Below are 27657 nucleotides of genomic sequence, written 5' to 3' on the forward strand. Positions count from 1 at the left end.
CCGCAGCGCCCCCGGAGGGCGGAGGCGGCAGCTCAGCCCCTGTCAGTGCCGGGGTAGTCCCTACGCCGCCGGCCGGGCCTAGCTCTACGGCCTCCGCCTGGTAGCCCCCGCGCTGGCCGCGGCGCCCTGCCTGCAGTGGCACTGCCTGCGGCTCCCCTGCGGCTGGGGTCGTTTTCCACAATTCGTCACCTCAGGATGAGCCTGCGGTGCCTTTCTCCAACTGCTGGAACCGAGATTGGAAATCATCCAAGCCCGAGTCCACAAGCAGGGTGCGGGAGCAGTTTACAAAGAGCAAAAAGCATCACGCAGGGAGAGCAGGGCCCTGTCTGAGCACCCAGATGAAAAATGACTTCGTTTTGATGACACTGAGGTCACCAACCATCTTGCACCATGCTCTTCTAGCCAGCACTGGGGAAATTGTCTTTAGCAGGAAGTAAAACTTTTCCACAGTACCACTAATAAGGAATTCAGGGTCCAGTGGCTGAAAAGAAATGCACCACTTCTCACCATGCATTTCCTCTTCAAAGTGCTTGAAATACAGAGGGCTCAGGACAGTTGCTGTCATGAGGCCTCTCCCCCCTACTTACCTGAAAAGCAAACACAGGGCAGGAAGCAACATGCCAGAGATGTTCCTCAAATGCACCAGCAGCCCATACCCGTTGCTTCAGAGGAAAATACAAAAAGCTACCAGAAGAGGTATACCTAATTTCCAAGGAGAGAAATGTCTTCCCTCTACAGCCGCTGAGCAGCTTACACCCAACACTTAAGATTGATGGCCTTGCCAGGGTTCACTTGATCAGCATCTGTCCTTGAGCCTTTATTTAATCCTTCTCTCCTTTACAATTTATTCCAGATCTTTTGCAACAGAGCCCCATGACGATTCCACAATCCCTGAGTAATAACAGTCATATTTCTCTCTTCCTTTCCTATTTGGATATCTGACTACATGCTGTCCCTTTCTCATTTTCAACTCACTGTCTGGGATGTAGCAATCAGTATCCAGGGGATGAGGACACTGTGACACTGAACTCTTGCAGTAGTGCATCAGGATTATCCCTCTCATCCAGAGAAAGGACAGACTGAGAGCATATGATTGGTACAGTTTTGTGACTATTATTTGACCATGTTTATTTTCTTGGTACATAGCAAAAATGGAATTTGCATGAATACAGGCAATGAAATCATTCAAATCATGTATGTGTATGCACACTTTAAACTGTCCCCTTTTCATAGCATTTCATGGACAGTTAGTACAGCTTCTTTAACTTTGCAATGCTTCATTCCCCTGAGTTGCTCACTCAGCCCTTCCAGTCTCCCATTAACCTGTCAACTTTCATCCATTCACTCAAATTAAGTCACTCTACCATTGTCTTGCTCTTGTTCACACAAATCCTCTCATCCTATCTCACCTAGCCACCCTTCTCCCACCCCACTCACTCCTGATAGTCTCCCCTTTCCTTGTGACTTCCCATTCGAGAAATCCTCTTACATTCTCCTTGCTCCATCTAACTGGAGGTCTCCTCCTTCTATGCTATCAAGTTACTTCAGCTCCCAAGCTCAAGATTTCCTTCTGAATCTGTCATAAGAACTGCCCAAAACTAAATTAGTCCCCCAGTTAGCTCACCTAAATCAGATATTTGCATCTCTTCCCTAATGATTGACATAGTCTTACAGAATGTAATATCACACTCTCATTGTCAAAACCTTAATGCAAATGTGTGTTACTAGACATTTTGACATTCTTTTCTTTCTCTGCTCCATATCCCCTTGCTTATACTCAGCTTTCTTCTAGGAATCCCAAACTGATGAATAATGCAACCATAAGAAAAGGGGGGTGCCTAAAAAGTATATATATATATTAAAAAAAAATCAATGTTTTATTCACAGCTGGTACAAAAAGCATAACAGGCCAAATTCTCTGTTGGCACACATTGCCCCGACTCCACTGACTTCCCTGGGAGAGAATTTGACTCATAATGTCTCCACACATAAAACAATGAACAATTTGCAAAGGAAAAAGTGAGATTGTAAACACTCTGGGACAGGCATTGCCTCTCTTTTAATCAACTCTGTGATTAGGGGATGTTCACCACCTTCCCATTAAATTATATCCTGGAGGGGACAGAGATCTGAGTTGTTCTCAAGCACTGTAGTTGTAGTGACACACAGATGTATGAAACAATCTGCTAGGGGTAGCAAGACCTCCTGTTACTCCCTGAAAGCTCTGTCAAATGTTCATTTTGGCTACAATCTCAGATATTTTCTTGTTGGTGGGGAAGTTGGCTTACAAATAAAAATCAGATATCCTCAGAAATGTCTTAGCTGGAAAAATGTATTTAAAAGGCTCATGGGTCAAACAGCTATTCAACTGCAGTAGTGTTTATTGCCATCATTTCTATAGCTTCCACCAGAACTATGTCAGACAAAAAGCAACTGTGAGTTCAGACACCAGAGCCTTGTCTACATGAGAGCTGTCACTGGTGCAAACACTGCTGTAACTTATCTGGTGGGAAGAGTCCTAATACAGTTCTTGAAGATTTCAAGTTCTGCTCCTGCCATTTCTTTCCTCACTTTGAACTGTAAACATTGGGTACAGCTGGGGTAGAACCACCTCAATAATACACAAGTGCCCGGTTTTCAAGCAAAAAAAGAAGTAGATGAAAAGAAACACACACCAACTACATCAACAATAATACTCCTTAAACACAGCCAGATCCTCAAGTGGTGTAAGCCAAGGGCCACACATTTACCTCAGTGAAGTATTTGGCCCAAAAGGCCCAGTTCCACAAGGCAACAGCCACATGATACACATTACTCAGGTACAAGAATACCAGTGCTGCTTACAATGCACTCCTTCATACTCTGTAGAAAGGTTTTGATCACAAACATTTGTAACACTTGAGTGCCAGGCATGTCCCTTTCCTTTAGAAGCCTATGTCCACTACAGTTCCACTGAGGAATAAGCAGGGTGAGGCAGACACTTGAAGCTTGCTGTAACAACTGTTTTCTACAGTGAAAACAGTGTTTTAGATTACCATCTATTGGAGCCGACAGGATTCTTGCTCTCAAAGGCCCAGTTCTTTTGTATTCCTCCTTGAAGCTTACCAGAGGTTCCCCTCCAAAGGATTCTGGGATCTGGCAGCAGGTGGTTATGGAGGGAAAAAATAGAAGTCATTGACCAGCAAGGGTTTATAGAGCTGTTAGTGAATTCTGCTGATCCTATGAGGACAGAGGTTCTCCTGCTGATCCATAAGACCCCAGGCAACAGGTCGGTGGTTCAAATGAGTTTCAGAGAAGCACTGCAGCCACACATGCTGCACTTGCCCAGACCACAAAGGCTTTCCCTTGAAATCCTTGCGATCCCAGAGTCACACTGGAGAAGGGAGCACCTGAGGTGGGGCAGTGATGGAATACAATACCGCTTTACTGGGACTACAGAACTCTCTCCTCATCCTAACAGTGCCTTGGCTTGCACTGTCCAGTTCTGCAGTCTCTTCTATTTTAGCAGCAAAGTTGTCCACAATAGAAACACAAGATCTTGGCCTTGAAATCTACTTTTCATCTTTTCACCTCCATCAGAGTTCCTCTCCAGATGCACCTGGTCTCTCTTCCAATGCTTCATAGCCTCCAATGTCCAGTTCTACCTGTATTCCAGTTGGCTGCAAGAGAAGCCAAAAGGAGTTTAAACTTGCATAGCTGAGAATCTGCCACTAAGAACACCTGTAGAGTCAAAGCCACTTAAAAATGCCCATCTCTAACAGACATGCAGACACTGCAAGCCATCTACCAGTTCCCACTGATGTCAATGTTAAAGGAACTTAGCATATTGGCTGTGTGGTGGGCCAGTCGGGGGTGCTCCTGCACTGAGCCACCCACTTCACTATGCCTGACCATCTTCCAGGCTCCAAGTGCCTCCCTGGGTGCACCTCACCTCTGGCCGACCCCCTTGGAGGCACACCCACTACCCTGGGGGTAACGCCACCACTACCCAAGGTCTGGACTGATCCTGGCCCTGTGCCCCCTGGGAAACACAGGCCTAGCAGTCCTTGAGGGTACTCAACCCACCGCAAGACCTTGGGGTGCTTCCCTCAGTCTGAAGCACCAGTAGTGGTCTCCTTTAGTCAGCCAAACCAAGGGGACCCCAAAGCATAATCTAGACCCACTCCCAATAAGGGTCCCACACTAGATACAAAGGAGAACTTTACTGGTGACAAGGAGTTGGTTTGGAATAGAGTACAGGGTAGAGCAATATCAAAGAAATCCCACAGAGCAAATAGGGTGACTGCATCTTTGATCATGCATCTGAGTTACTGCAAGCTATTTATCTACTTAGATCTCAGGTAGCTTACTCATGAGTATCATCCAGAGGCAGGTGGAGATTTCCTCTGAAGGCACTGATCGTGAGTCTCATGAGAAAGCCAGTTTCAGATGGTTCAACTTAAGATTTCATCATGGCTACTGCTCCTCTTCCTGGGCAGTCCTTATGACCTCATTTACCTAGTCCAATGGAGGCCAGCAACTGCTGGCTGCCAGCCAATCAATTTGAAATGCATCACTGGTTTCTGGGTAGACTGGCAGGGTCTCTAACCCCCTCCCCAGGTATGTGATGCCAGTTATATAGACAGAGGGAGCAGGTTTTCCCCCCTCCCTCAAGAATGTATCCAGCTCAGTTTACAACTCAGGGTTACCTAAAGAGCCCATGGGATGTCTGCCCTTTGCAGTGACCATGTTAACCAAATTGTCTCATAGCAGTTTTTGGGGACAGACAGAAGTGGTATTCTGCCACAGGCTGATTCAGGCAGACACAGAATATGCTCAGCTGTTTGCATCTCCTTAGTCCTGGTTACCAAGCAGTTACCTGGCTAAACAGTGGCCTTGAAATTGACAGCTGTCACTTAGTTTCAAGGCTGCTATTCTGCAAGTCAAAAACTGACAAGCAGCTTCAACTTCAATGCTTTTCTCTTTTTTCCAATTGTGTGAAGTGCTGCAGTCATAGAGCAGTCACTGACAGCAGTTCACAACATGGGCTACAAGTTGTTATTATGTGCCCAGCATAATGGGGCACTAATCTTGATTGTGGCTTCTGGAGATACTGCAGTACAAATAATAATTAATATGCCTGAAGTCAAGTAAAGCATTAATGTCCCACACATTTTATAGTTCTTTCACATCAGGGGATCCCAAACTGGATTAGAAATGAACGTACACAGGAATAATTTCACCAGCTACAAACACACAGCCACATCCTAAGGGAGTTCAAACCAGGAAGTGAAACATTAAAGAACGAGAGAACCTGGAGATAAGCCTGTTGAAAATCTCTGGGTTAAAGTTAGAGGGGAGAGCAACAAGTGTGATGTTGTAGTAGGTGTCTGCTGTAGACCACCAGACTAGGAAGAAATGGTTTAGATTCACATATGTTAGGATCAGAAGGAACCTCAGTAGGTCATCAAGTCCAACCCCCTGCCCTGGGCAGGAAAGAGCACTGGGGTCAAACAACCCCACCTAGATGCTTGTCCAGTCTCCTGTTGAAGATCCCCAAGGTAGGGGAGAGCACCACCTCCCCTGGAAGCAAGTGAGGGAGGTGAATGAGGCTTTCTTCAAATGGCTAGCAGAAGTTTCCCAATCACAACCCACAGTTCTTACGGGGGATTTCAATCACCCTGACATCTGCTGAGAGGACAATACAGCAGTGCACAGGCAATCCAGTTAGTTTTCGGATAGCGAGGGTGACAACTTTCTGGTGCAAGTTCTGGAGCAGCCAACTAGGGGCTGTGCTCTTGACCTGCTGCTCACAAACAGGGAAGAATTCATATGTAGTAGTAGATACCTTTGGCAGCAGTGACCACAAAATGATTGAGTTCAGGCATCAACAACCCGTGCCCCTGGGGGGCATGGCTGTGCTTGTAGCAGCAGCAGCCCGGTAGCGGTAAGCTGGGAGCTTCCGCAGATGCTGCTGGCACGGTCAGCGCAGTGGAAGGAAGCATGGACAGCAGCAGAGTAAGGACCCCAGACTTCAGAAAAGCAGACTTTGACTCACTCAGGGAACTCACAGATAGGATCCCCTAGGAAGCCAATCTGAAGGGAAAAGGAGTCCAGGACAGCTGGCTGTATTTTAAAGAAGCCTTACTGAGAGTGCAAGAACAAACAATCCTAATGTACAGAAAGACTAGCAAGTATGGCAGAAGAGCAGCTTGGCTTAGCAGGGAACTCTTCCGTAAACTAAGTCACAAAAAGGAAGCTTATAAGAAGTGGAAACTTGGACAAATGAATAGGAAGGAGCATAAGAGCATTTACAGGGACAAAGTCAGGAAGGCCAAAGCGCAATTGGAGTTGCAGCTAGCAAGGGATGGGAAGGGTAACAAAAAGGGTTTCTACAAGTATGCTGGTAGCAAAAGAAGGATCAGGGAAAGTATGGGTCCCTTACTGAATGGAGGAGGCAAGCTTGTGACAGAAGACACAGAAAAGGCTGAAGTGCTCAATGCTTTCTTCACATCAATATTCACAAGCAAGGTCAGCTCCCAAACTACTGCACCAGGCAGCACAGTTTGGGGAGGAGGTGAGCAGCCAACAGTGAAAGAACAGGTTAGGGACTATTAGAAAAGCTGGACGTGTACAAGTCTATAGAGCTAGATGGGACATACCTGAAAGTGCTGAGCGAGTTGGCTGATGAAGTGCTTAGGGAGTTGGCTGACGTGACTGCAGAGCTACTGGCCATCATCCTTGAAAACACATGGTGATCAGGATAGCTCCCAGATGACTGGAAAAGGGCAAATACAGTACCCATATTTAAGAAAGGGAAAAAAGGAGGATCTAGGGAACTGCAGACCAGTCAGCCTCACCTCAGTCCCTGGAAAAATCATGGAGCAGATCCTCAAAGAATCCATTTCTAAGCACTTGGAGAGAAAGGTGATCAGGAACAGTCAGCATGGATTCATCAAGGGCAAGGCATGCCTGACCAACCTGATTGCCTTCTATGCTGAGGTGAGTGGCTCTGTGGATGTGGGGAGACCAGTGAAGGTGGTGTACTTTGATATTAGCAAGGCTTTTGATACCGTTTCCCACAACAGTCTCATGGACAAGCTGAGGAAGTATGGCCTGGATAAAAGGATTGTAAGGTGGATAGAAAACTGGATGGATCATCGGGCTCAGAGAGTAGTAATCAATGGCTCAATGTCTAGTTGGCAGCCGGTATCAGGTGGAGAGCCCCAGGGTCAGTCCTGAGGCTGGTTTTGTTCAATGTCTTCATCAATGATCTGGCAGAGTGCACCCTCAGCAAGTCTGCAGATGGCACCAAGCTGTGGCGAGTAGCAGATACGCTGGGGGGTAGGGCTAGGATTTAGAGTGACCTAGACAAATTGGAGGATTGGGCCAAAAGGAATCTTGTAAGGTTCAATAAGGACAAGTGCAAAGTCCTGCACTAAGGACGGAACAATCCCAATGCACCACTATAAGGCTGGGGGCTGACTGGCTGGGCAGCAGCTCTGCACAAAAGGACCTGGGGGTTAACAGTGGACAATAAGCTGAATATGACCCAGCAGTGTGCCCTTGTTGCCAAGAAGGCTGCCAGCGTACTGGGTTGCATCGGTAGAAGTGTTGCCAGTAGGATTATTCCCCTCTATTCAGCACTGGTGAGCCACATCTGGAATACTCTATTCAGTTTTGGGCCCCACCACCACAGAAAGGATGAAGAGATATTGGAGGCCAACACAAATGGTGAGGGTGCTGAGGGATATGACTTATGAGAAAAGACTGAGGGAACTTGGCTTATATAGTTTAGACAAGAGTAAACTGAGAGGGCATTTAATACCAGCCTTCAACTATCTGAAGGGCGGTTCCAAAGAGGATGGAACTGGACTGTTCTCAGTGGCAGCAGGTGACAGAACAGAGCAACAGTCTCAAGTTGCAGCAAGGTAAGTTTAGATTACATATTAGGAAGAATTTTCTTACTAGGAGAGTAGTAAAACACTGGAGCAGGTTACCCAGAGAGGTGGTGGAAGCTCCATCCTTGGACCTGGCTAGACAAAGCTTTGGCTGGGATGATCTAGTTGGGGATGGTCCTGCTTTGGGCAGGGGGTTGGACTAGATGACCTCCTGAGGTCCCTTCCAATGCTAATTTTCTATGATTCTATGAACCACTAGTTATGCTGGTTTAGACTCCCTGAAGATCTGGCCCAGAGCATCCAGTATGAAATGGTAGCAAGAATCTGAGCCAAGGTGGATGTATTTACCCACACTGCCAAGTAGCCAGGACATCAGTTCCTCTCCTTACAAAAAGAGATACAAGATCATCAGGGACCAAGTCAGGAGGAATGGAGCAACTGAGTCACTGTGATCCAAGTAAGAAATGGATCCACTGACTTCACACACCCAGAAACAGAAGTCAGACTATTTACAATCCACATCATTTTTTTCTTTTCAACAGATTACGGCTTGCTTGGATTGCGACTAGCACCCCAGCCCAGTGCAGAGACGCGTGGGGTAAGCCCAAGCTCCTGCAACCCCCAGAGCAAGGACTCTGCCTCTACTACCAACTCTGCTCCAAACCTTCTTCTCCATGACCTCCTCACTGGTTCACCTGGAAATTCTCACCTGCCGGGGCGATTTTCTTAAGGATGCAATACGTTGTGTACTGGCTTTCCCCCAAGCCCCTTGGCTGCTCTCTAATAACACGCGCGTGCTGGGCACAAAACTCCAGGAGCGGCCCAGGGCTGGCTTGAGGTGGCCACTGCTACTATCCCTTGTCACATGGTTAGTCACCTGCAGTACAATAAAGTAGACATATTAGGCAGCTACCAGTAGTAACGTCACTGTTCCTTGTAAGGAAACACTGGGATACTCAGGAAGCTAATGGATAAATCAGCTGTTTCTATGGATTCTTATTCCTCTCCTTCTCCTCACCCTCTACAGGGAGAAGGTAGAGGAGGCTTCATGGGAGCCAAGTTTTAGTTCAGAGGACAGTCTCACAGGGGTGATGCTTTTAGAGATGCTAGGCTCCCATTTTGCAGACCTGTTCAGCTTTAACCACATTCACTTATCTGGAAAGCAAATACCCCTGTTCCTCCAATACCTGCTATCTCCCTCACCACTCACCCCAGGAAGAGAAAGACAAAGCCCAGGGGCACTCACCACAGTAGCCAGGCCAAATTCCCTGGCAAGTGTCTTCAGTTCCCTCGCCAGCTGCATCATGAGGGCCAAGCCTACAGAGACAAGAAAAGGATATTTTGGCACATGCTTCCACTAGAAGTCTTAGAGACCAATGCCATCTCCTGAGATGAGGAATCTAGTGCAGCTCATCAGGATACCTTCACATCCACTCAAGAAGGTTAACCTCTGTGTATTACATTAGCTTAATGCTGTTCATCAGTGTCCATTTCACAGCTAGGCCCTCTTACTTTCCAACTATCCAAAGAACAAAACCAGCATACACAGCAGCAGCCTCTGCACCCAGGCACAACATCAACATGCACTGCATCAGGCCCAAATAATCAGTTCTGGGATACACCTAGCTCTTACTGAACACTGTTCCTCAGTCCAAAAGCACTTTAGAAAAGCAGGTTAGTGTCACTGTCTCCATTTTACTGTTGGGGTTACTAAGGCACAGGGTGGTGTTGGTACTTCCTAAAGTTCACCCAGCAGGCCAGAACCAGCAGAAGAGCCCCATCCAGTACTCTATTCATTAGGTGACACTGCCTCCCCCAAGAAGTGTGCCTCCATGACCTGCGACTTCTCCTCTAAAGATTGGTCCCTTATTTCACAAAGGCTACCAGGTGATCTTTGCCACTGCTGAGTTCCTGCTACACACACCCCCCCAAAACAGGAAATGACTAAGTGAAGCCATACTGAGGCCTCCCCCACCAATACTCTGAGGGCAGCAGACTGCTCAGAGGACTGGCAACGAGCAGTTTTAACTCCTCATCCTTGAGTCTATGCATCAGCTGCAGTCAGTCTGGCCTTTGCAGCAATTGCTGTTCCATTGCCAAACCACTGCACTTCCCTGACACCAACTTCTTAGAATTTCTGACAAAGATCTGCAAGGGCCTGCAGCAGCCCCACAGAATCCTGAGGAGTAAGAAGTTAGACCTACAGGACTATTTGGGAGAGACACAATTAAGAAGATATATGAATGGATGTCAGTCTGGCACTTTTGAGAGAGCTGCTGAAAAGCATGGCCTGCCTATCCCCTACTACCTCAAATGTGTCAAACCAAGAAGTGAGGGTATCTACTCTAAGAGAACTATTGCTCTCAGGCATATTGGGGACAGACAGCTCAACAACCTTGGTGGTGTAGTGTGGGGCCTCAGGCCTGCTTTGCAGCCTCATTTCCAGGCTTAGCACATGCAGAGCAATACTAGATGGAGAGGGCCTACTTCTCAGCTGCAGCCTGACAAGTACCAAGGAAGCCATACATCCTGAGCTATCAAATACCTGCATTTTACCAGTTGTACCCTAAACAGACAGGCTGTTATATCATCCAACACAACACTGGCATAAAAGTTGAAAAAAAAAAAAATCCTCCCTCTCCCCTCCCCCAGGCCCAGGTATCAGAGAGTACAAGGTACAGTTCTGTACTGCCAATGCCATCTGAATTTTTGCAGGTAATCAGTGGGCCCAGGAGTGCTGGAAGCAGATTTCCCAGCTACCTGATTGCAAAGGACATTCAGTGCCAAACATTCTGAATGTTTTGCAAGAGGCAGGATTGTTATCTGCAAAGACCAGAAGTTGGGATGAATGAATCCTCATTATTTGAGCCTATTGGGCACTTTTACACATGCTCTAGGGTTGGAAAGGGTGGCATATTAATTAGAGCAGCTCTGAGAGCTTTAGTTCAAATACCCCGCCACCATTTTTAAGCACAGGGACACTGATACACAAGGTGCAGGAAGCTGCTGGAGCACAGTAATTACCAAGCTCCAACAGACTCGATTAATCAAGCCTGCTCTAACATGCTGGACACTACGTAAGTCACTCCATTACAGGCCGAATTACTCCTCTAACAGGAAAGAGTAGCTATATGCTACTATAAATTATCAGCACATCACTACACCAGTAAACTTCAAACCAGAAAAAGCCCCTCACTCATAAAAGCAGCTCATACACCACCTAGTGGCCACACAATGTAATACCACCTACTGCAGGCAGCTTACTTGGAAGGCTGGCCACATCTGCTCCTTACTACAGAATAAAATCCAGGATAGTAACAAGGATTTCTACACGTATGTCAGTAGGAAGAGGAGGATTAGGGAAAGTGGGGGTCCCTTGCTGAATGGGGGAGGCAACCTTGTGACAGAGGATGCAGAAAAGATTGAAGTACTCAATGCCTTTTTTTTACCTGTCTTCACAGACAAGGTCAGCTCCCAAACTACTGCACTAGGCAGCACAGTTTACTGAGGGCTGCTCACCTCCTCCCCAGTGTAAGAACAGGGTAGAGACTGCTTAGAAAAGCTGGACGTATTCCATCTGGCTCCATGGACTTGTACACCTGAAGGTGATGAGGGAGTTGGCTGATGCGACTGCAGAGCTATTGGCCATCATCCTTGAACACTCATGTCAATCAGGAGAGGTCTCAGTTGATTGCAAAAGGGCAAACATAGTACTATTTAAGAAAGGGGAAAAGGGAGGATCCAGGAAACTACAAACCAGTCAGCCTCACCTCAGTCCCTGGAAAAATTATAGAGCAGATCCTCAAGGAATCCATTTCTAAGCACTTGGAGGAGAAAAAGGTGATTAGGAACAGCCAGCATGGATTCAACAAGGGCAAGTCATGCCTGGCCAACCAGACTGTCTTCTGTGATGAGGTGACTGGTTCTGTGGATGCAACAAGACCAGTGGATGTGGTGTACCTTGATTTTAGCAAAGCTTTTGATATGGTCTCCCACAATATTCTTGCAAGCAAACTAAGGAAGTATGGGCTGCATGAATGGACTGTAAGGTGGATAGAAAACTGGATGTAGTGTCAGAGTCAGAGAGTAGCAATCAATGGCTCAACATCTGGTTGGCAACTGGTATCAAGTGGAGTGCCCCAAGGGTTCGTCCTGGGGCCGGTTTTGTTCAATGCCTTCATCAGTGACCTGGAAGATGGCAGAGAGTGCACTCTCAGCAAGTCTGCAGATGACACCAAGCTCAGGGGAACAGCAGATACACTGGAGGGTAGGGCTAGGATTTAGTGTCCTAGACAAATTGGAGGATTGGGCCAAAAGGAAGCTCATGAGGTTCAATGACAAGTGCAAAGTCCTGCACTTCATGCACTCCTATAGACTGGAGGCTGACTGGCTGGGCAGCAGCTCTGCAGAAAAGGACCCAGGGGTTACAATGGGCAATAAGCTGAATATAAGCCAGAAGTGTGCCCTTGTTGCCAAGAAGGCTGACAGCATACTGGGTTGCCAGTAGGTCGAGGGAAATAATTATTCCCCTCTATTCAGCACTGGTGAGGCCACATCTGGAATACTCTATTCAGTTTTGGACCCCCCACTACAGAAAGTATATGGACAAATTGGAGAGAGTCCAGTGGAGGATGACAAAAACAGTTCAGGGATTGGGGGACATGACTTATGAGGAAAGACTGAGGGAACTGGGCTTATTTAGTTTAGAGATGAGGAGACTGAAAGGGGACTTAATAACAGCCTTCAACTACCTGAAGGGCAGTTCAAAAGAGAATGGAGCTGGACTGTTCTCAGTGGTGGCAGATGACAGAACAAAGAGCAACGGTCTCAAGTTGCAGCAGGGGAAGTTTAGGTTAGATATTAGGAAAAAAAATCACTAGGAAGGCAGTAAAACACTAGAACTACCCAGGGTGGTGGTGGAAGCTTCATCCTTAAAGGTTTTCAACAACCTGCTAGACTAAGCTTTGGCTGGGATGATCTAGTTGGGGATGGTCCTGCTTTGATCATGGGGTTCGACTAGATGACCTCCTGAGGTCCCTTCCAACCCTAACTTTCTATGATTCTACCTCACTGTGTAGCAGTCAGGTTGTGTGCCTACAGCCTGAGGCCCAGTCCCAAATTCCCAAGCTAGAGCCTGCCCTCCAGGCAAGTATGCTTACCCTCCGACTGCCTGCCTCCAAGGAGCGGGCAAACTACAGCTGAGACAGAATCCACCACCAGCAATTTCACGGGACCCACAGAACAAACAACCTGAAGAGTGAAGCACAATGTGTGAGGGAAAGGAATAGAGCAGCATTCAAAATAGCAACTTGAAGTATGGGACAGCACAGCCCTGAAACATTAGAACAGGGAGAGCCCTGAGGCCACTTAGATACCACCAAGATCCATAGAAGAGCAACCCCAATCCTGCAGTCTTATAGTTTCATAGATGGTAGTCGGAAGGGACCTAAGCAGATCAAGTCTGACACCCTGCCACGGGCAGGAAAGGATGTTGTGGTCAAATGACCCCGGCTAGATGACTGTCTAGCCTCCTTTTGAAGATCCCCAGGGAAGGGGTGAGCACCACTTCCCTAGGGAGTTGGTTCCAGCTCCTAGCCGCCCTGACCGTGAAGTAGTGCCTCCTGATGTCTAGCCTGAGCCTACTCTCAGTCAGCTTATGGCCATTATTCCTTGCAACTCCCAGGAGTGCTCAGGGGAACAGGGACTCTCCCATTGACTGCTGGTCCCCCTTGGCAAGTTTGTAGGTGATCCCCTCTCAGCCTTCTTTTGTGTAGTCTGAACAGGTTCAGGTCCCGTAGCCTCTCTTCGTAGGGCCTGCCCTGCTGCCCCCTGATCATGCGGGTGGTCCTCCTCTGGACCCTCTCCATGTTGTCCACAACCCTCCTGAAGTGCGGCGCTCAGAACTGGACGCAGTATTCCAACTACGGCCTGACCAAATGTCGTATAGAGGGGGAGGATCACCTTGGACCTGCTCGTGTTGCATCTGTGGATGTGTGACAAGGTGTGATTAACCTTCCTGACTGCATCCCCACATTGGTGGCCCATGTTCATCTTGGAATCAATAATGACTCCAAGGTCCTTTTCTGCCTCTGTGCTGACAAGGGAGTTCCCCAGCTTGTAGGTATGCTGATGGTTTTTCCTCCCCAGGTGCAATACTTTGCACTTGTCCGTATTGAAACCCATCTTATTCTCATCCACCCACCTCTGTAACCTGTCCAGATCCAGTCGTAGCCTGTCCCTCTCTTCTAGCATGCTCACTTCTCCCCACATCTTAGTGTCATCTGCAAACTTGAACAAGGTGCTTTTCACTCCCTCATCCAAGTTGCCGATGAAGATATTGAACAGTGTAAGCCCGAGGAACAAGCCCTGGGAAACCCCACTGCCCATGTCCCTCCAGGTCGAAAATGACCCATCCACCACCACTCTCTGGGTGCGGCCCTCCAGCCAATTTGTGACCCATATGACTGTGTAGGTGTCACAGTTCCCTAAGTTTTTAGGGTGATATATAAGCAGCTCCATGCATTGGCAGGATCAGATCCAATGTCACTTTCAACACTCAGCTCTTTACAGTGTGACTTTACAGCAGTAAACAGGGAGGATGACAAGGCCCCACCTGCTGGGACATGCAGTGCCGGAGCTCCTGCAGTGCAGCCAGCATCTTATAGATGTCAAACACGTGGGCCACCTGTATTCGCTGCAAGGCCTCCACCTGCAGAGGAGGACAGCAGCAGTATCACACACAGAATACACAGTCTCCTATAGCTTTCCCCTCACTACAGCTTACCCTTTAAAATCAGGATGGTGAGTACACATTAGAACCTGGGGTCCACCACTCCCAGCCAGCATATCTACTAGCCCAGTGAACTCGCCCTGCCCCTAATAATAAGAGCATTTGCAGTTATCTATCACCTTCATGTCAAGGACCCACAGCCCTTTGCCCCACGCATCAGTGCAGTCCTCATTTTAGACATGGGGAAACTAGGACACAAAAAGATAAAGGCTGAAAGCATCGTAGGCTAGAATTAGCACCCTCCCACCCCAAACTATGGTTAAGTGCCTGAATAAGTGGTCTGGTACTTAAAAGGGGCTGAGTACCCACAACTCCCACTGAACTAAGAGTAGACCCACTGAAAGAAACTAGGACAAACCCATGAAGAGGAAAGAGTGAAGCATGGAATTGCCTGAAGGTCTGTCAGAGGCACTGCATGCAACTGCTCAGATAGCTAAGTGGGAAGGCCATTTACAAGTATCTAAGTTCTTTGCTCCTGAAACTGAAGGCCACTGACTCTGCAGCTTCTCTCACCTGCTCTTCCTCCTCCTCTGTCCTGGACTGAACCAACTGGAGTAGGCGAGAGGCTGTGAACCCGCCTGTGGAGTCAATAAACAGGACATTCTGCTTGAGGCTGTGGGACACACTTGCTGCTATGCTGAGGCACACCTAGGTGGGAAAGAGCACAAGCATGAGTCCATCCCTGGCCCTGACAATCTGCACCCCAGGGTACTCAAGACGCTGGTGAGCATCATAGCCCAGCCCCTGGCATGGATCTTTGAAAACTCCTGGCGCTCTGGTGTAGTGCCCGAAGACTGGAAGAAGGCCAATGTGGTGCCGATCTTCAAGAAAGGGAGGAGAGTGGATCCGGCTAACTACAGGCCCATTAGGCTGACTTCTATCCTGGGGAAGATCTTAGAAAAGTTGATTAAGGAGGCCATCCTTGAGGGACTGGCCCAGGCTAACATCCTAAGGGATAGCCAGCATGGGTTTGTTGTGGGTAGGTCTTGTTTGACCAATCTCATTTCCTTCTATGACCAGGTGACCTATCACCTGGAGAAGGGAGAAGAGATTGATGTCATATATCTTGACTTCAAAAAAGCTTTTGATCTGGTATCCCATAATCACCTCTTGGCCAAACTGCCCAGTTGTGGCCTTGGGTCCACCACGATCCGCTGGCTGGGAAATTGGCTTCGTGGTCAGACCCAGAGGGTTGTGATTGATGGCAGGCACTCATCATGGTGCCCTGTGACCAGTGGGGTCCCTCAAGGCTCTGTCCTGGGACCCATACTGCTCAACATCTTCATTAATGATGTGGACATTGGAGTCAGGAGCGGACTGGCCAAGTTCGCCGATGACACCAAACTTTGGGGCAAAGCATCCACGCCAGAAGATAGGCGGGTGATCCAGGCTGACCTGGACAAGCTCAGCAAATGGGCAGATGAGAACCTCATGGTGTTTAACACCGAAAAATGCAAGGTTCTCCACCTTGGGAGGAAAAACCTGCAGCACCCTTATAGGCTCGGCAGTGCTACGTTGGTTAGCACTACAGAAGAAAGAGACTTGGGGGTCATTATTGACCACAAGATGAACATAAGCCTGCAATGCGATGCTGCAGCTAGTAAAGCGACCAAAATGCTGGCATGCATCCATAGATGCTTCTCGAGCAAATCCTGGGACGTCATTCTCCCCTTGTACTCGGCCTTGGTGAGGCCGCAGCTGGAGTACTGCGTCCAGTTTTGGGCTCCACAATTCAAAAAGGATGTGGAGAAGCTTGAGAGAGTCCAGAGGAGAGCCACGCGCATGATCAGAGGTCAGGAAAACAGATCTTACGATGACAGGCTGAGAGCCACGGGACTCTTTAGCCTGGAAAAGCGCAGGCTCAGGGGTGATCTGATGGCCACCTATAAGTTTATCAAGGGTGACCACCAGGATCTGGGGGAACGTCTGTTCACCAGAGCGCGCCAAGGGATGACGAGGTTGAATGGTCACAAACTCCTGCAAGGTCGTTTCAGGCTGGACATAAGGAAGAATTTCTTTACTGTCCGAGCCCCCAAGGTCTGGAACAGTCTGCCAGCGGAGGTGGTTCAAGCACCTACATTAAACACCTTCAAGAGTAAATTGGATGCTTATCTTGCTGGGATCCTATGACCCCAGCTGACTTCCTGCCCTTTGGGCAGGGGGCTGGACTCGATGATCTCCCGAGGTCCCTTCCAGCCCTAAAGTCTATGAAATCTATGAAATCCCCCCATCCTTCTGAATGGAAGGGCTTGTCTGGCACTAGAACACATCAATACCCAACAGGGCACACCTGAGCCAAGATGAGGAGCAAGCGCACTGCCTGATCTCCATATGGAATAAGTAGGGACCTTCAGCCTACATACATCTATCAGTTTTCATGCAAATATCAAAGATAGATAGTTTTGCTGCCAGAGGCTTTTTGCTCAAGAATTTGCTCCATCTCATTCTTCAGAGCCCCAGCTTCTGGGTATGGTGCAAGATGGATCAGGTTAATGAATCTCCTTCTTAGGGCCAGTTACTGGAGAAGAACCACGGCACGGATGGGACAAGTCTGGCTGTAGCCATTTATGTGTCTTTAATTTTTTGTAACTATTTCCACAGTGAGCACAAATCAAGCTATCAAACCAAAGGGAAAATGCATCTACAAACAAGGTCTGAACCCATCTTTGGATGCAGACTGTGCCATACAGTACAGGATGTAAATGGATGACACTTTATATACGAGGAGGAATTTTGGCACCCCTTCCATTATACACTGCACCATCTAACCCAGGGCGACTCACCTGTGTCTTCCCACTGCCTGGTGCTCCCATAAGCTCCAACACCTCCCCAGTGTACAGGCCAGAGTCCAGCAGCTTATCCAAGCTAAATGAGAAACACACACAGGGAAGAGGTTAGTTCAGCCTCAGAATCATCCAAGGCTGCAAAGTAGCAATTCCTGAGCACCTGCAGCTGAAGTACGGTCAGAAAGCAAATTCCTCATTGGCCAGGCCCTCCAGAATCCACAGCCTCAGAGCCAAGGATGCTCATGCTTCCCATCCGCTCTGCAGTTCTGGTCAGAGTAGAAAACATACACAGTATGGCACATACAGAAGCACGGCCAAAATGGGAAAGGGAGACCCTGCCGGTTTGAAGGCAGGGGCGATGAGTAGGGGGTGCATGTGACGGTGCACCCCCTGCAAAAAGGCACCACCGACACTGTCGATGGCACCTGCAGGTGGTCGCCACCCTGCTGCTGGCACCTGATCGCCCTTGGCCACTGCCAGTGGCGCCTGTGGGTGGTTGCCACCCCCCCAATGCCGACAGTGCCAGCAGCATCTGCGGGAGCTCCCTACTCACTGCCACCAGGCTCCCACCGCGGCTGGTGAAGCTGTGCCCCCCCAGCTGCTGGGGGCACATGCCATTCATGTCTGAATGTCTAGAGATTTGAATATGGTGAGGTTTTCTGAATGGTCATAGGGAGGGAGAAAGGGAAAGTAGGCAATATTAAGCATCAGACCATTAATTTCTATGCCTGGCCATTACTCTCAAGATGATCATTGCTCAGCCGTCTTCAAGGACTTATAACCAATCTCAGTGGTTCAAATGTGGCCTACTGGGAAAGGCTGAAGGAAGACTTTTTTATCTTGAAAAAAAGAAAACTGAGTAGGGACTCAATCTCCTCCCAGTACATAAAAGGTTGTTATAAAGAGGATGGCAATTGACTTCTCACATTTCCCAGGGAGGCAGACAAGAAAATTCCAGGTTCATCTGTGACAAGGGAGACTGTGGGCTGGCTCTTAAGGAAACCTCCTAACTATAAAGGCAGTGAGGCACTGAAACAAAGTACCCTGCAGTAGATTTGACCCTGCTGCAGAGCAGGGGTTGGACTAGATGACTTCTTGGGGTCTCTTCCAGCCCAGACGTTTTAGGATGGGGTAGGCAACCCCCGGCACAGATGCCAGAGTGTGGCACACAAAGGAATTTTGCTTGGCTCACGTACCTCAAGACAGACGGCAGTGTAGCCCCAGCCCCTTCCCTGCCACAAAAAGGATCGGGCCCTTTGTGGCTCCCCCACTGTCCGCTCCTGGCACACCAACATTTTGAAAGCCAAGTTTGCAGGTGTTCTTGGCACTCTGTCCAAAAATGTTGCCAACTCCTGTTCTAGGATTTTATTAAATTAGCATGTGCATAATTGCTTGGCACATTCTGAAAGCTGGGAAAAAGCTTTCCACTCCTGATGCTGCCATTGCAAATAAAATTGCACGTGAATGAAATTTGCAGCACCTTTGCACGTTTGTAATAGCACAGGCATAGACTGGTGGCTTCAACTAGGATGAGACTATCAATTCTGACAGGAAAAGTAGAATTGCCCTGTACTCAGGAGGCAATCCTGCTGCTTCCAGGTGCCAAGGGCCTCAGCCCAGTCCTTACAGGTGTGGAATCCTGGCAGGACCCAGTCTCAGGTCCAACCTCATCCAGATGGCACTTGGGGCATTTTGGGATCAAAATTCCAACCTAACTCCGCTTCCAGCAATAGCCTGTGTAACACACACAAACTCCTCAGGTGCATCTTTCACTTCTCTACATGCCCAACACATTCACCTCTTGCTCCCTGTAGACAGGATAGCCATGGAGCTCTTGAGTTCCTCATACAGATCAGCACCGTTGATGGGAAATGCTGAGAACTGGGCCAGCAAAACACGTCTCACTGCCACCAAAGCCTGTGGAGAGAGACAGCCAGCCACACATGAGACTGAGGTACTACAAGGTTGAGGAGCTTTGGAAGTAGACGCTCCTTGAGGCAGGACCATCTCTTTGTCCAGCCCCTACTACAGCAGGGTTGTGGTCCAGGGTAAACATCAGCATTCAGGATGTTTTCAGGATTCACCTTGTAAGACAGAGAACATTTCTGGGCAACTTCCTCCAGGTCTGATGAGATGAAGTCAACCACTGCAAGACAGAATGAAGAGATAAGCAGCTGGAAAAGTCTGACTGCTCCACAATGCCAGGAAAGTAATTAACTACCACACAGTCCCACCATTCAGCCTAGTCATCTCCCAACCTTAGAGTAGCTTCAAATCAAGCTAAAATGCAGCTCCGGCCAGAGACAATGATACCCGAGTTAGCTGAGCAACTCAGCTCAAAGGACTCCCCTGTCTCTGCTGGGTTTGTAATGGGACACAAGGTTTACAGTGAATTTAATTTAGAAGATTCCAGTTTATCACCAGTTGCCCAAACAGCTTCATAACGGTCAAAAGCCCATGGCTGGCAAAGCAGGAAGAATTAAAAGACATTATCAAAGTGCTTTGTTGGCCAAAGATCTAAAGCAAGACAAGCTGATGAAGGCTGCTTGCTCAGCCTCTGTTTCTGTGTCCCTAATACCTCCGTTTTTTCAATCAAAATGGATGCACAGAAAGCAGACTAATAGTAATACAGTGAAAGTGAGTGAAAGTTTCAATCTCCAAAGATTAGACATTTACTGGGTCCCATGGACAGTAGCTCTAAAAGTCCATTTTTAAGAAAAATGGTTCTAATTGCCATTCTAGCCAAACCAGGCAGGGGCCCAAATTAGATTGGGAAGAAGAAAAAACCCAGTCTCTCTCCAGGACCCTTGACTCCAGTGATGGGATTAGTTTAGGAACAAATGTAAACCCCCCCACCACATTCAGTTTGTGAATTCATGCATTTCTTAGGGTAGGGGAAAAATGGTGGATCTGGCTGGCAGCTGGACACCACTTCCCAGCAATCCCATCCTGCGTTGCTGTGGCCAGTTTCCATGGAGACCCCAGTAGCACAGGACAGGGCTTCCATGGGGACCAGCCCCAGCAGCACCGGCAGGGCACGCAGCTGGATGGGGAGCTGCTCCAAGACGTGTGGGCAATGAATCACAGCTCTGTCCCAGCTCTGGACCACGCCGTCACCGCTGTAAGATCCCAGCCCCAGAGCAGCTCCCCGCCCAGCCGCTTGCCTTGCCAGTGCTGCTGGGGCTGGTCTCCGTGGAAACTCCGGTCCTACGCTGTCACGATGCCACCACTTCTGGGGTCCGCATGGAAGTCAGCCACACTGATGTGGGCAGGGGCTGCTGGGAACTCAAGGGCTGAATTCACTGCAGGCCCATCTTTGCCCACCTCTGTCTTAGGTCCTTGTTACACACTGTAGTTTGAGCTGCTCAAATGCCGATCAGTCTTATAGCTAGCTCGAGTTTGAAGCAGTTGTATGTTCAAGCCAGCAGAGACCTTGAGAGCCAAAAGGTAAGAATCCTGTCCCCTCCCCACCCATTCTGGGCTTCCTCCTGTCCCTCAGGTTCCACCCCTTACCACCCCCCCCTCCCTCCCCAGGGATCCCCCGTCCCTCCCAACTTACTTTCAGCTGCCAGTGCTGTCCCCAGGGGAAAGGCAGGGAAAGGGAACACCTCTGCCTGGTCCCCACCTCCACTGCTGCCAATGCACAGCAGCTCTTCTCTGGGCTGAGCCCAGCCCAGAGAGCAGTGATAGCAGTGACAGGGGCTGGCAGTGGGGGCTCCCTCCGCTGCCTGAACCCTTGGCACAGCACTGGCAGCCAAAAGTAAGCTGTGGGGAACCGGGGTGGGGGGGGAGGTGTGTGAATGGGGATTTGGGTTGCTAGACGGCAGTGGGCCCATTCCAGGGGGCAGCAGGCCAATCATGGCTGGTAGGGGACAGGGGTGCTGATTCAACTGGGGAGAGGGGCCGGGGGGCAGTGGATCCAATCCAGGCCACAGGGGGTGGGAGGGAGTTCACAATAAGCAGTAGCCTACAGTGGCTACACATTAGTGTAATGTGATCTGGGTAAGATGGATCAGAGCTCAGTCTAGGCTGAGGTGGTACATTTTAAGCTGTGCTGCTTAAAGGGTGCTTAAAACTAGTTTCACATGTTAATGTGTGGACAATGCAGGGGTTAAGTGCTCCAGGAACTACCTACAATTAACAAGTAGCAAGGCCCTCAGGCACTTCTCAGAGCCAACAACCCCTGCTGAGAGCAGAAGTGGAACCTGGTGTCATCATGCTCCCTGGGGACACCTGTCTTACCTGTTCCCAGATGGCAGCAGGGATGAAGGTGCTGCAGCGAGAGGGAATGGCCTAGCAGAAAGTCTAACTTCAAATATCCAAGATATGCCAAGCCTCCAAATACGTACCTGAGGCGGTGGCAGCAGCAGCTAACCCCCCGAAGGTAAGTGTGCAGGAGCCTGTGCAGCTGCAGAGGATCCAGAGGGGAAGCCCCCTGGATCCTTCTTTGCCGAGTCAGGCAGGGAGCCGTGCTCCCAAGCCTCACATGAAAGAGTGCACAAACAGGCTCACTCTGCAAAGGTGCGCCAGCATTTGCACTGGCGTTCGCTCAGGCAGAAGCAGGCAGGACAGCAAGAGAGTCTTCCTCAGGAGGGAGGAGGCTCTACCAACAAGGAGCGAGGTAAGGACCATCTGAGAGCCATGGTGAGGACTCACAGTGCTGCCAGGGGCCTGCCCCAGTGGTGCCATCCTTCTGGGGCTCCTCTGAGGCTTCCACCCAGATGGAGCCCTTGGGGGGCCTGGCCACCACCTCGTCCGGTGTGGGACTGAGGTCTGGTGACTCCCCCACCTGCCCCTCTTGCGAGCGTCTTCAGGCTCTGAAAGGGCAGGTGGCAGAGCTCCAGGCCGAGGTGACATGTTGCGGGGGATCCAGGTAGTAGAGGATGAAACTGATATGCATTTCCGCTCTCTGCAGGGAAAGGAATCCACCGGAGAGACCCCGCATGCACAATGCCCAACTAATTGATGGCAGCAGGTACGTGGCCCTGGCCCCACTGGAGGAGGTGGCAGAAGAACAGGTCCCTAGAGAAACCGAAGCTCAACCTACATCACTGGCTTAGAAGAGGCACACCCCAAGAAGGAGACAAAGTTCTGGTCATCGGGGACTCCATCCTGAGGAGAACTGATGGTTCAATCTGTTGCTCAGAGCCCTGGTCACAGCAGGTCTGCTGCATGCCCGGAGCAAGGATTCGCAACATTACAGAGACCATCCCTAAAATCATCAAGCCCTCTGACTACTACCCACTGGTTATAGTTCATGTGGGTACAAATGATGCATCCAAGGGCAAGCCAGATAACATCATGGAGGACTACAGGGCCTTGGGACACCAACTGAAGAAGACGGGAGCCCAACTGGTATTTTTCCTCCGTTCTCCCGGTAAGCGGACAGGGTAGGCATCATGAGGCCTGCACTGACGTGGTTAACTGGTGGCTTCAGAGCTGGTGCCATGAGGCAGGCTTTGGGTTTTTTGACAATGACCCATGTTTTTGTATGGAGGGCATGCTGAGGTAGGATGGGCTTCACTTCTCCCCTAAGGGCAGACGTATCTTTTCCTCTACGTTGGCTGATCTCGTACGGTGGGCTTTAAACTTTTGCCGGGGAAAGGGGCCGCTTCAAGTGGAGTGGATGCTTCACCAGCACACAGGGTGACAAGAGGAAGGGAAGCCCAGGTAAGCATAAATGTCCTGGGAGTAGGGGGCCACAACTGTCCTGGGAGTGGGAGGAAGGAATGTGCACCCTCAGGAGGCCTCAAGTGCTCGTAGTATGGGGAGTAAGCAGGAGGAACTGTGCCTCCTGATTGTGAGTAAGAACTCTGCCTTAGTAGGGCTCACAGAAACCTGGTGGGACCCTACCTATGGCTGGGCGGCAGGCATTCGGGGATACACCCTATATAGAAGAGACAGGACAGAGAGGAAAGGTAGGGGGGTTGCACTCTGTGTCAAAGAACACCTCACATCATCAAGGATTAGCTTTGGGGTAGAGGAGGGTTGGGCAGAGACACTATGAGTCAAACTACAAGGGGGGCATGGCGAAAGTGACCTTACAGTGGGTGTCTACTACAGACCACCCAACCAGGGGGAAGAGCTGAACCAGGGCTTCTCCAGTCAGCTTATGGAGGTGGTTAGGTCAAGGGATGTTATTGTCATGGGTGACCTAAACTACCCAGACATTTGCTGGGAGGAGCAGACAGCCAGGTCTGACTGCTTGTGTAGGTTTCTGGCTGTATTACAGGTCCTTCACCTTATCCAGGTCCTTGCTGGACCTGGTCCTGGCCACGGGGGATGACCTGGTAAGGGGACTGCAGGTCCTTGACCACTTGGGCAATATCGATCATCACCTGCTGGATTTCACTATCCAACGCAGGGTGTCAAGGGCTTACACCAAGGCTAATGCCCTTGACTTCAGAAGGGCCAACTTCAGTGAGTTTAGGAGACTAGTGGGGGAGGCACTGAGGGCCCAGAAGGTAGAGAAGATGGGAGTCCACAAGGGATGGTCATACCTTAAGGGGGTGATCCTCCAAGCCCAAGAGATAACAGTCCTTGAGAGATGCAAGGTGGATGAGAGTGCTCAGAAACCACCTTGGCTCAGCAAGGGCATTCAGCAATGCCTGAGGACTAAAAAGGGGGCATACAACCAGTGGAAGGGAGGAGCTATCACCAAGGAGAAGTACTCCTCCTCGGCCCGTGAGTGTAGGAGAGCTATTAGGAAGGCCAAGGCAGAGATGGAACTCAGGCTACTGTCCAGGATTAAGGACAACAAAAAGTCCTTTTTCAAATACATTGGGAGCAAGAAGAGGGCACCAGGCAATGTAGGGCCCCTGCAAGACACAAACAGTAATCTTGTGGCTGTGCCAGACAAGAAAGCTGATATTTTTAACAGTTTCTTTCCCTCTGTTTTCTTGAACAGGGACTGGGACATCCCACCTACCAGAGGCAGGGACAATCTCAGGGATAGCTCTGTCAGGCCTTCAGTCAGTGCAGATGTAGTTAGGGATCTTCTGGAAGGGCTAGACATTTTTAAATCTGCAGGTCCAGATGCCCTCCACCCAAGGGTGTTGAAGGAGCTGGCAGGGGTCATTGCACCCCTTGGCCCGGCTGTATGAGCATTCGTGGTCATATGGCCAGGTGCCGGGGGATTGGAAACTGGCTATGTGGTCCCAATTTTCAAGAAAGGGAGGAGGGAGGACCCAGGTAACTATAGGCCTGTAAGCCTCACCTTGGTGCTCAGGAAAATCTTGGAGAGAATCATCAAGGAGCACATCTGTGGGGGGCCAGCAAGAGATTATGTTCAGGGGCAATCAGCATGGGTTCATCAAAGGCAGGTCCTGCCTGACCAACCTGGTTGCCTTTTATGACCAGGTGACTAAAGCCTTGGATGATGGTGTCGCCGTGGATGTAGCCTTTGTAGACTTTAAGAAGGCCTTTGACACCGTCTCTCACCCCATCCTCATCAATAAATTAAGCGACTGTGGCACTGATACCTACACAGTTGGATGGGTAAAAAATTGGCTGATGGGGTGCACCCAGAGAGTAGTGGTGGACGGGTTGTTCTCAACCTGGAGAGATGTGAGCAGTGGGGTACCCCAGGGCTCGGTCCTCAGCGCCCTGCACTATTTAACATCTTCATCAGCAACTTGGACGAGGGGATGGAAAGCATGCTGTTCAAGTTTGCTGATGTTTGCTGATGACACTAAGATGTGGGTGCAAGGTGGACACACTTGAAGGGAGAGAGGCTGCAAATAGATTTAGACAGACTGCAAAAGTGGGCAGATGAAAATAGGATGGGGTTCAACATAGACAAATGCAGGGTGCTGCACCTTGGGAGAAGGAATCCACAGCATACATACAGGCTGGGGAGTTCCCCTCTTGAAAGCAGAGGCGGAAAGGGATCTTGGAGTCATTATTGACTCCGAGATGAACATGAGCCGCCAATGCCAGACTGTAGCCAGCAAGGCCAGCCATACCTTGTCATGCATCCAAAGATGCATCTCAAGCTGGTCCAGAGAGAAGATACTCCCCATCTATGTGACACTGGTCAGGCCATAGTTGGAGTACTGCATCCAGCACTGGGCACCGCACTTCAAGAGGGATGTGGCCAGCCTGGAGAGGGTTCAGAGGAGGGCCGCCCGCTTGATGAGAGGGCAGCAGGACAGGCCCTATGAGGAGAGACTGAGGGACCTGAACCTGTTCAGCCTCAGCAAGAGGAGGCTAAGGGGGAACCTGGTGGCTGCCTACAAACTCATTGGGGAGATCAACAGAGCCCTTTTCTTCCCAGCACCACCTGGGGTGATGAGAACAATGGTAATAAGCTGATGGAGAACAGATTTAGGTTAGAGATCAGAAGGCAATTTTTTACAGCTAGGGTGGCCAAAATCTGGAACCACCTTCCCAGGGAAGTGGTCCTCGCCCCTACCTTGGGCAAATTCTGGTCTTGTGAACCCAGCACTCATTCCTGCCTGTGGCAGGGGGTCAGGCTAGATGATCTGTTCAGGTCCCTGCTGACCCTAGCTACTATGAAACTACGAAACTATGAAACTAAAGCAGGGTGGGCAAAAGGTGGCCCGTGGGCCAGTTGCAGCCCACAAGGCCATTCTATCCAGCCCATGGGGCCCCTAAAAAAAATTAGAAAATTATTTGCCTGACTACTGTCTTATGGCCCTTGATGGCTTGCCAAAACTCAGTAAGAGGCCCTCTTCCCAAAATAACTGCCCACCCCTGTACTAAAGTAACATGCTCAAGGTCAGGAATTAGATAGGCAGATCTGGCTGCCTTTACAGCATGGGGATTTCCATAGTCCCCGCTACTGCTGCATGAGGCATGAACCACACCCACTGTACTGTCCCTTGAAAGCAAGGCTAGACTCTGAGCCAGCCAGCAAGGCGCACAAAACATGCTGGGACCTGGAGTAGTTTCCTAGGGGCTGCCCCACAGCACAGACCATCAGATCAGGCTATGGAGTCCTAGGAAAGGGGAGAGCCCTCTGCCATCCCCGATTTATCCCCTGGGGGGTGGGGTGAGTCCTGCTCCGAGACTCTGGGCTGCTTTTTACCGGTTTGGATGCCATTGGCTTTCAGAAGCTGGATCATCTCTGCTGTCAGACCAGGACAGAGTCCTGCATGCAGTATCACCATGGCCCTGCCACGTGTCCAGAGGGGCAGGGCACAGGAGACGGGAGGCTGAACACCATGCAGACACGCACCCTGCACAGAAGAGAAGAGGAGGGGTTTGTATCCTGCAACGCAGAGGTGCCACTGGCCTTGCCTTGTCCCAACTTGAGAAACAAAGACGTGGCCCGCACCAGGAGCTCTGACCGCCAGAGATGCCTGCCAGGCCACCCTGCCCCAAATCGAAGAGTCCCTCCCAGAGCCTCGGCCAAGAGCCTAGTTACAAGTCTGCTTAGTTAGCTCTCCTGACCCCTGCAGCTGGTTGCACAGGAACTTATTTGTGGTGTACTTTGCAGTACCATCTAAAGGTGCCAATCAGGGACTGGAGCTTCCCTGCACTGGGGTCCTGAGAAGTCACCACTCGCCCCCACGCTCTGAAGTGGGGAAAGGGAAAGTCCTATGAGCCCCTTTGCACAGTCCCAGGATCCTCGTCTTTATATCATCACATCTGGGCCAAGTCTGACAAAAAAGAAAGCCCCTGCCCCTGCACACTTCTCCCCTGCAGCAGCCGGGCCGCTGCAACCTCACGGAAAGCGCGGGCTGCCGGCAGGGAAGCGCCAGCGCCGCCGCACGACCGCGCGTACCTCGCTCCGCGACGCCGGGAGCGCCGCTTCACGCCAGGCTCACCTCTAGGCTGGGCAGCAGCAACGGGCAGACGAGCACCCGCCAGCCCGGCGCGCGGCGCCGCTCGTGCCCATCCTAGCGGCCCCGCCCCCGGCCTCCTACTTCCGGCGCGCTGCGGCGCCGCGCTCAGCGTCCCCGCGGAAGCCGCGCCCCGGGCTCGCGCGCTGCCCGTCGGGCCACGCCCAGGATCGCGGCGGGCGGGAAGTACCCCTTTTGCCGGTCCCGGTCCGATTGCGATCGGCACAGGGTCTCCCCAGAGCCGCGGCGCTCCTGATCCTGCCTTCAGAGCCGGGTAGATGAAGTCCCTTGAGCCCCTGGCCTGTGGGACTGTGGCCTACAACTGAAAAATATCAACAGCTTCCCCCAGCTCCTCTGGTTTTGCCACCAGTCTCTTTTCTTCGGTGGGAGTTTTT

General features: G+C 50.2%; 1 protein-coding gene across 3 annotated transcripts; it reads right to left on the reverse strand.

Moving 5' to 3' along the window:
• Positions 1–1860: 1860 nt before the first annotated feature.
• On the reverse strand, positions 1861–27511 carry RAD51D (RAD51 paralog D). 3 transcript variants are annotated; one of them, XM_090025742.1, is made up of 11 exons: positions 27248–27391; positions 26506–26656; positions 19541–19602; positions 19255–19373; positions 17454–17535; positions 15184–15318; positions 14494–14589; positions 13040–13130; positions 9127–9197; positions 8590–8757; positions 1861–3659 (listed from the first exon to the last, which is right to left on the reverse strand). In XM_090025742.1, the coding sequence occupies exons 2-11, from the start codon at positions 26585–26587 to the stop codon at positions 3576–3578; spliced, it is 990 nt and encodes a 329-aa protein (XP_089881868.1). In that variant the 5' UTR covers positions 26588–26656; positions 27248–27391; the 3' UTR covers positions 1861–3575. The 3 variants fall into 3 exon arrangements, with proteins under 3 accessions (XP_089881868.1, XP_089881869.1, XP_089881871.1); XM_090025743.1 differs by having other exon boundaries at positions 27205–27352; XM_090025745.1 differs by lacking the exon at positions 8590–8757 and having other exon boundaries at positions 27248–27511.
• Positions 27512–27657: the final 146 nt, after the last annotated feature.

The sequence above is a fragment of the Crocodylus siamensis genome, chromosome 13 (assembly GCF_052110815.1).
Source record: "Crocodylus siamensis isolate JL-2025a chromosome 13, ASM5211081v1, whole genome shotgun sequence".
NCBI classification, from domain to species: domain Eukaryota; kingdom Metazoa; phylum Chordata; order Crocodylia; family Crocodylidae; genus Crocodylus; species Crocodylus siamensis.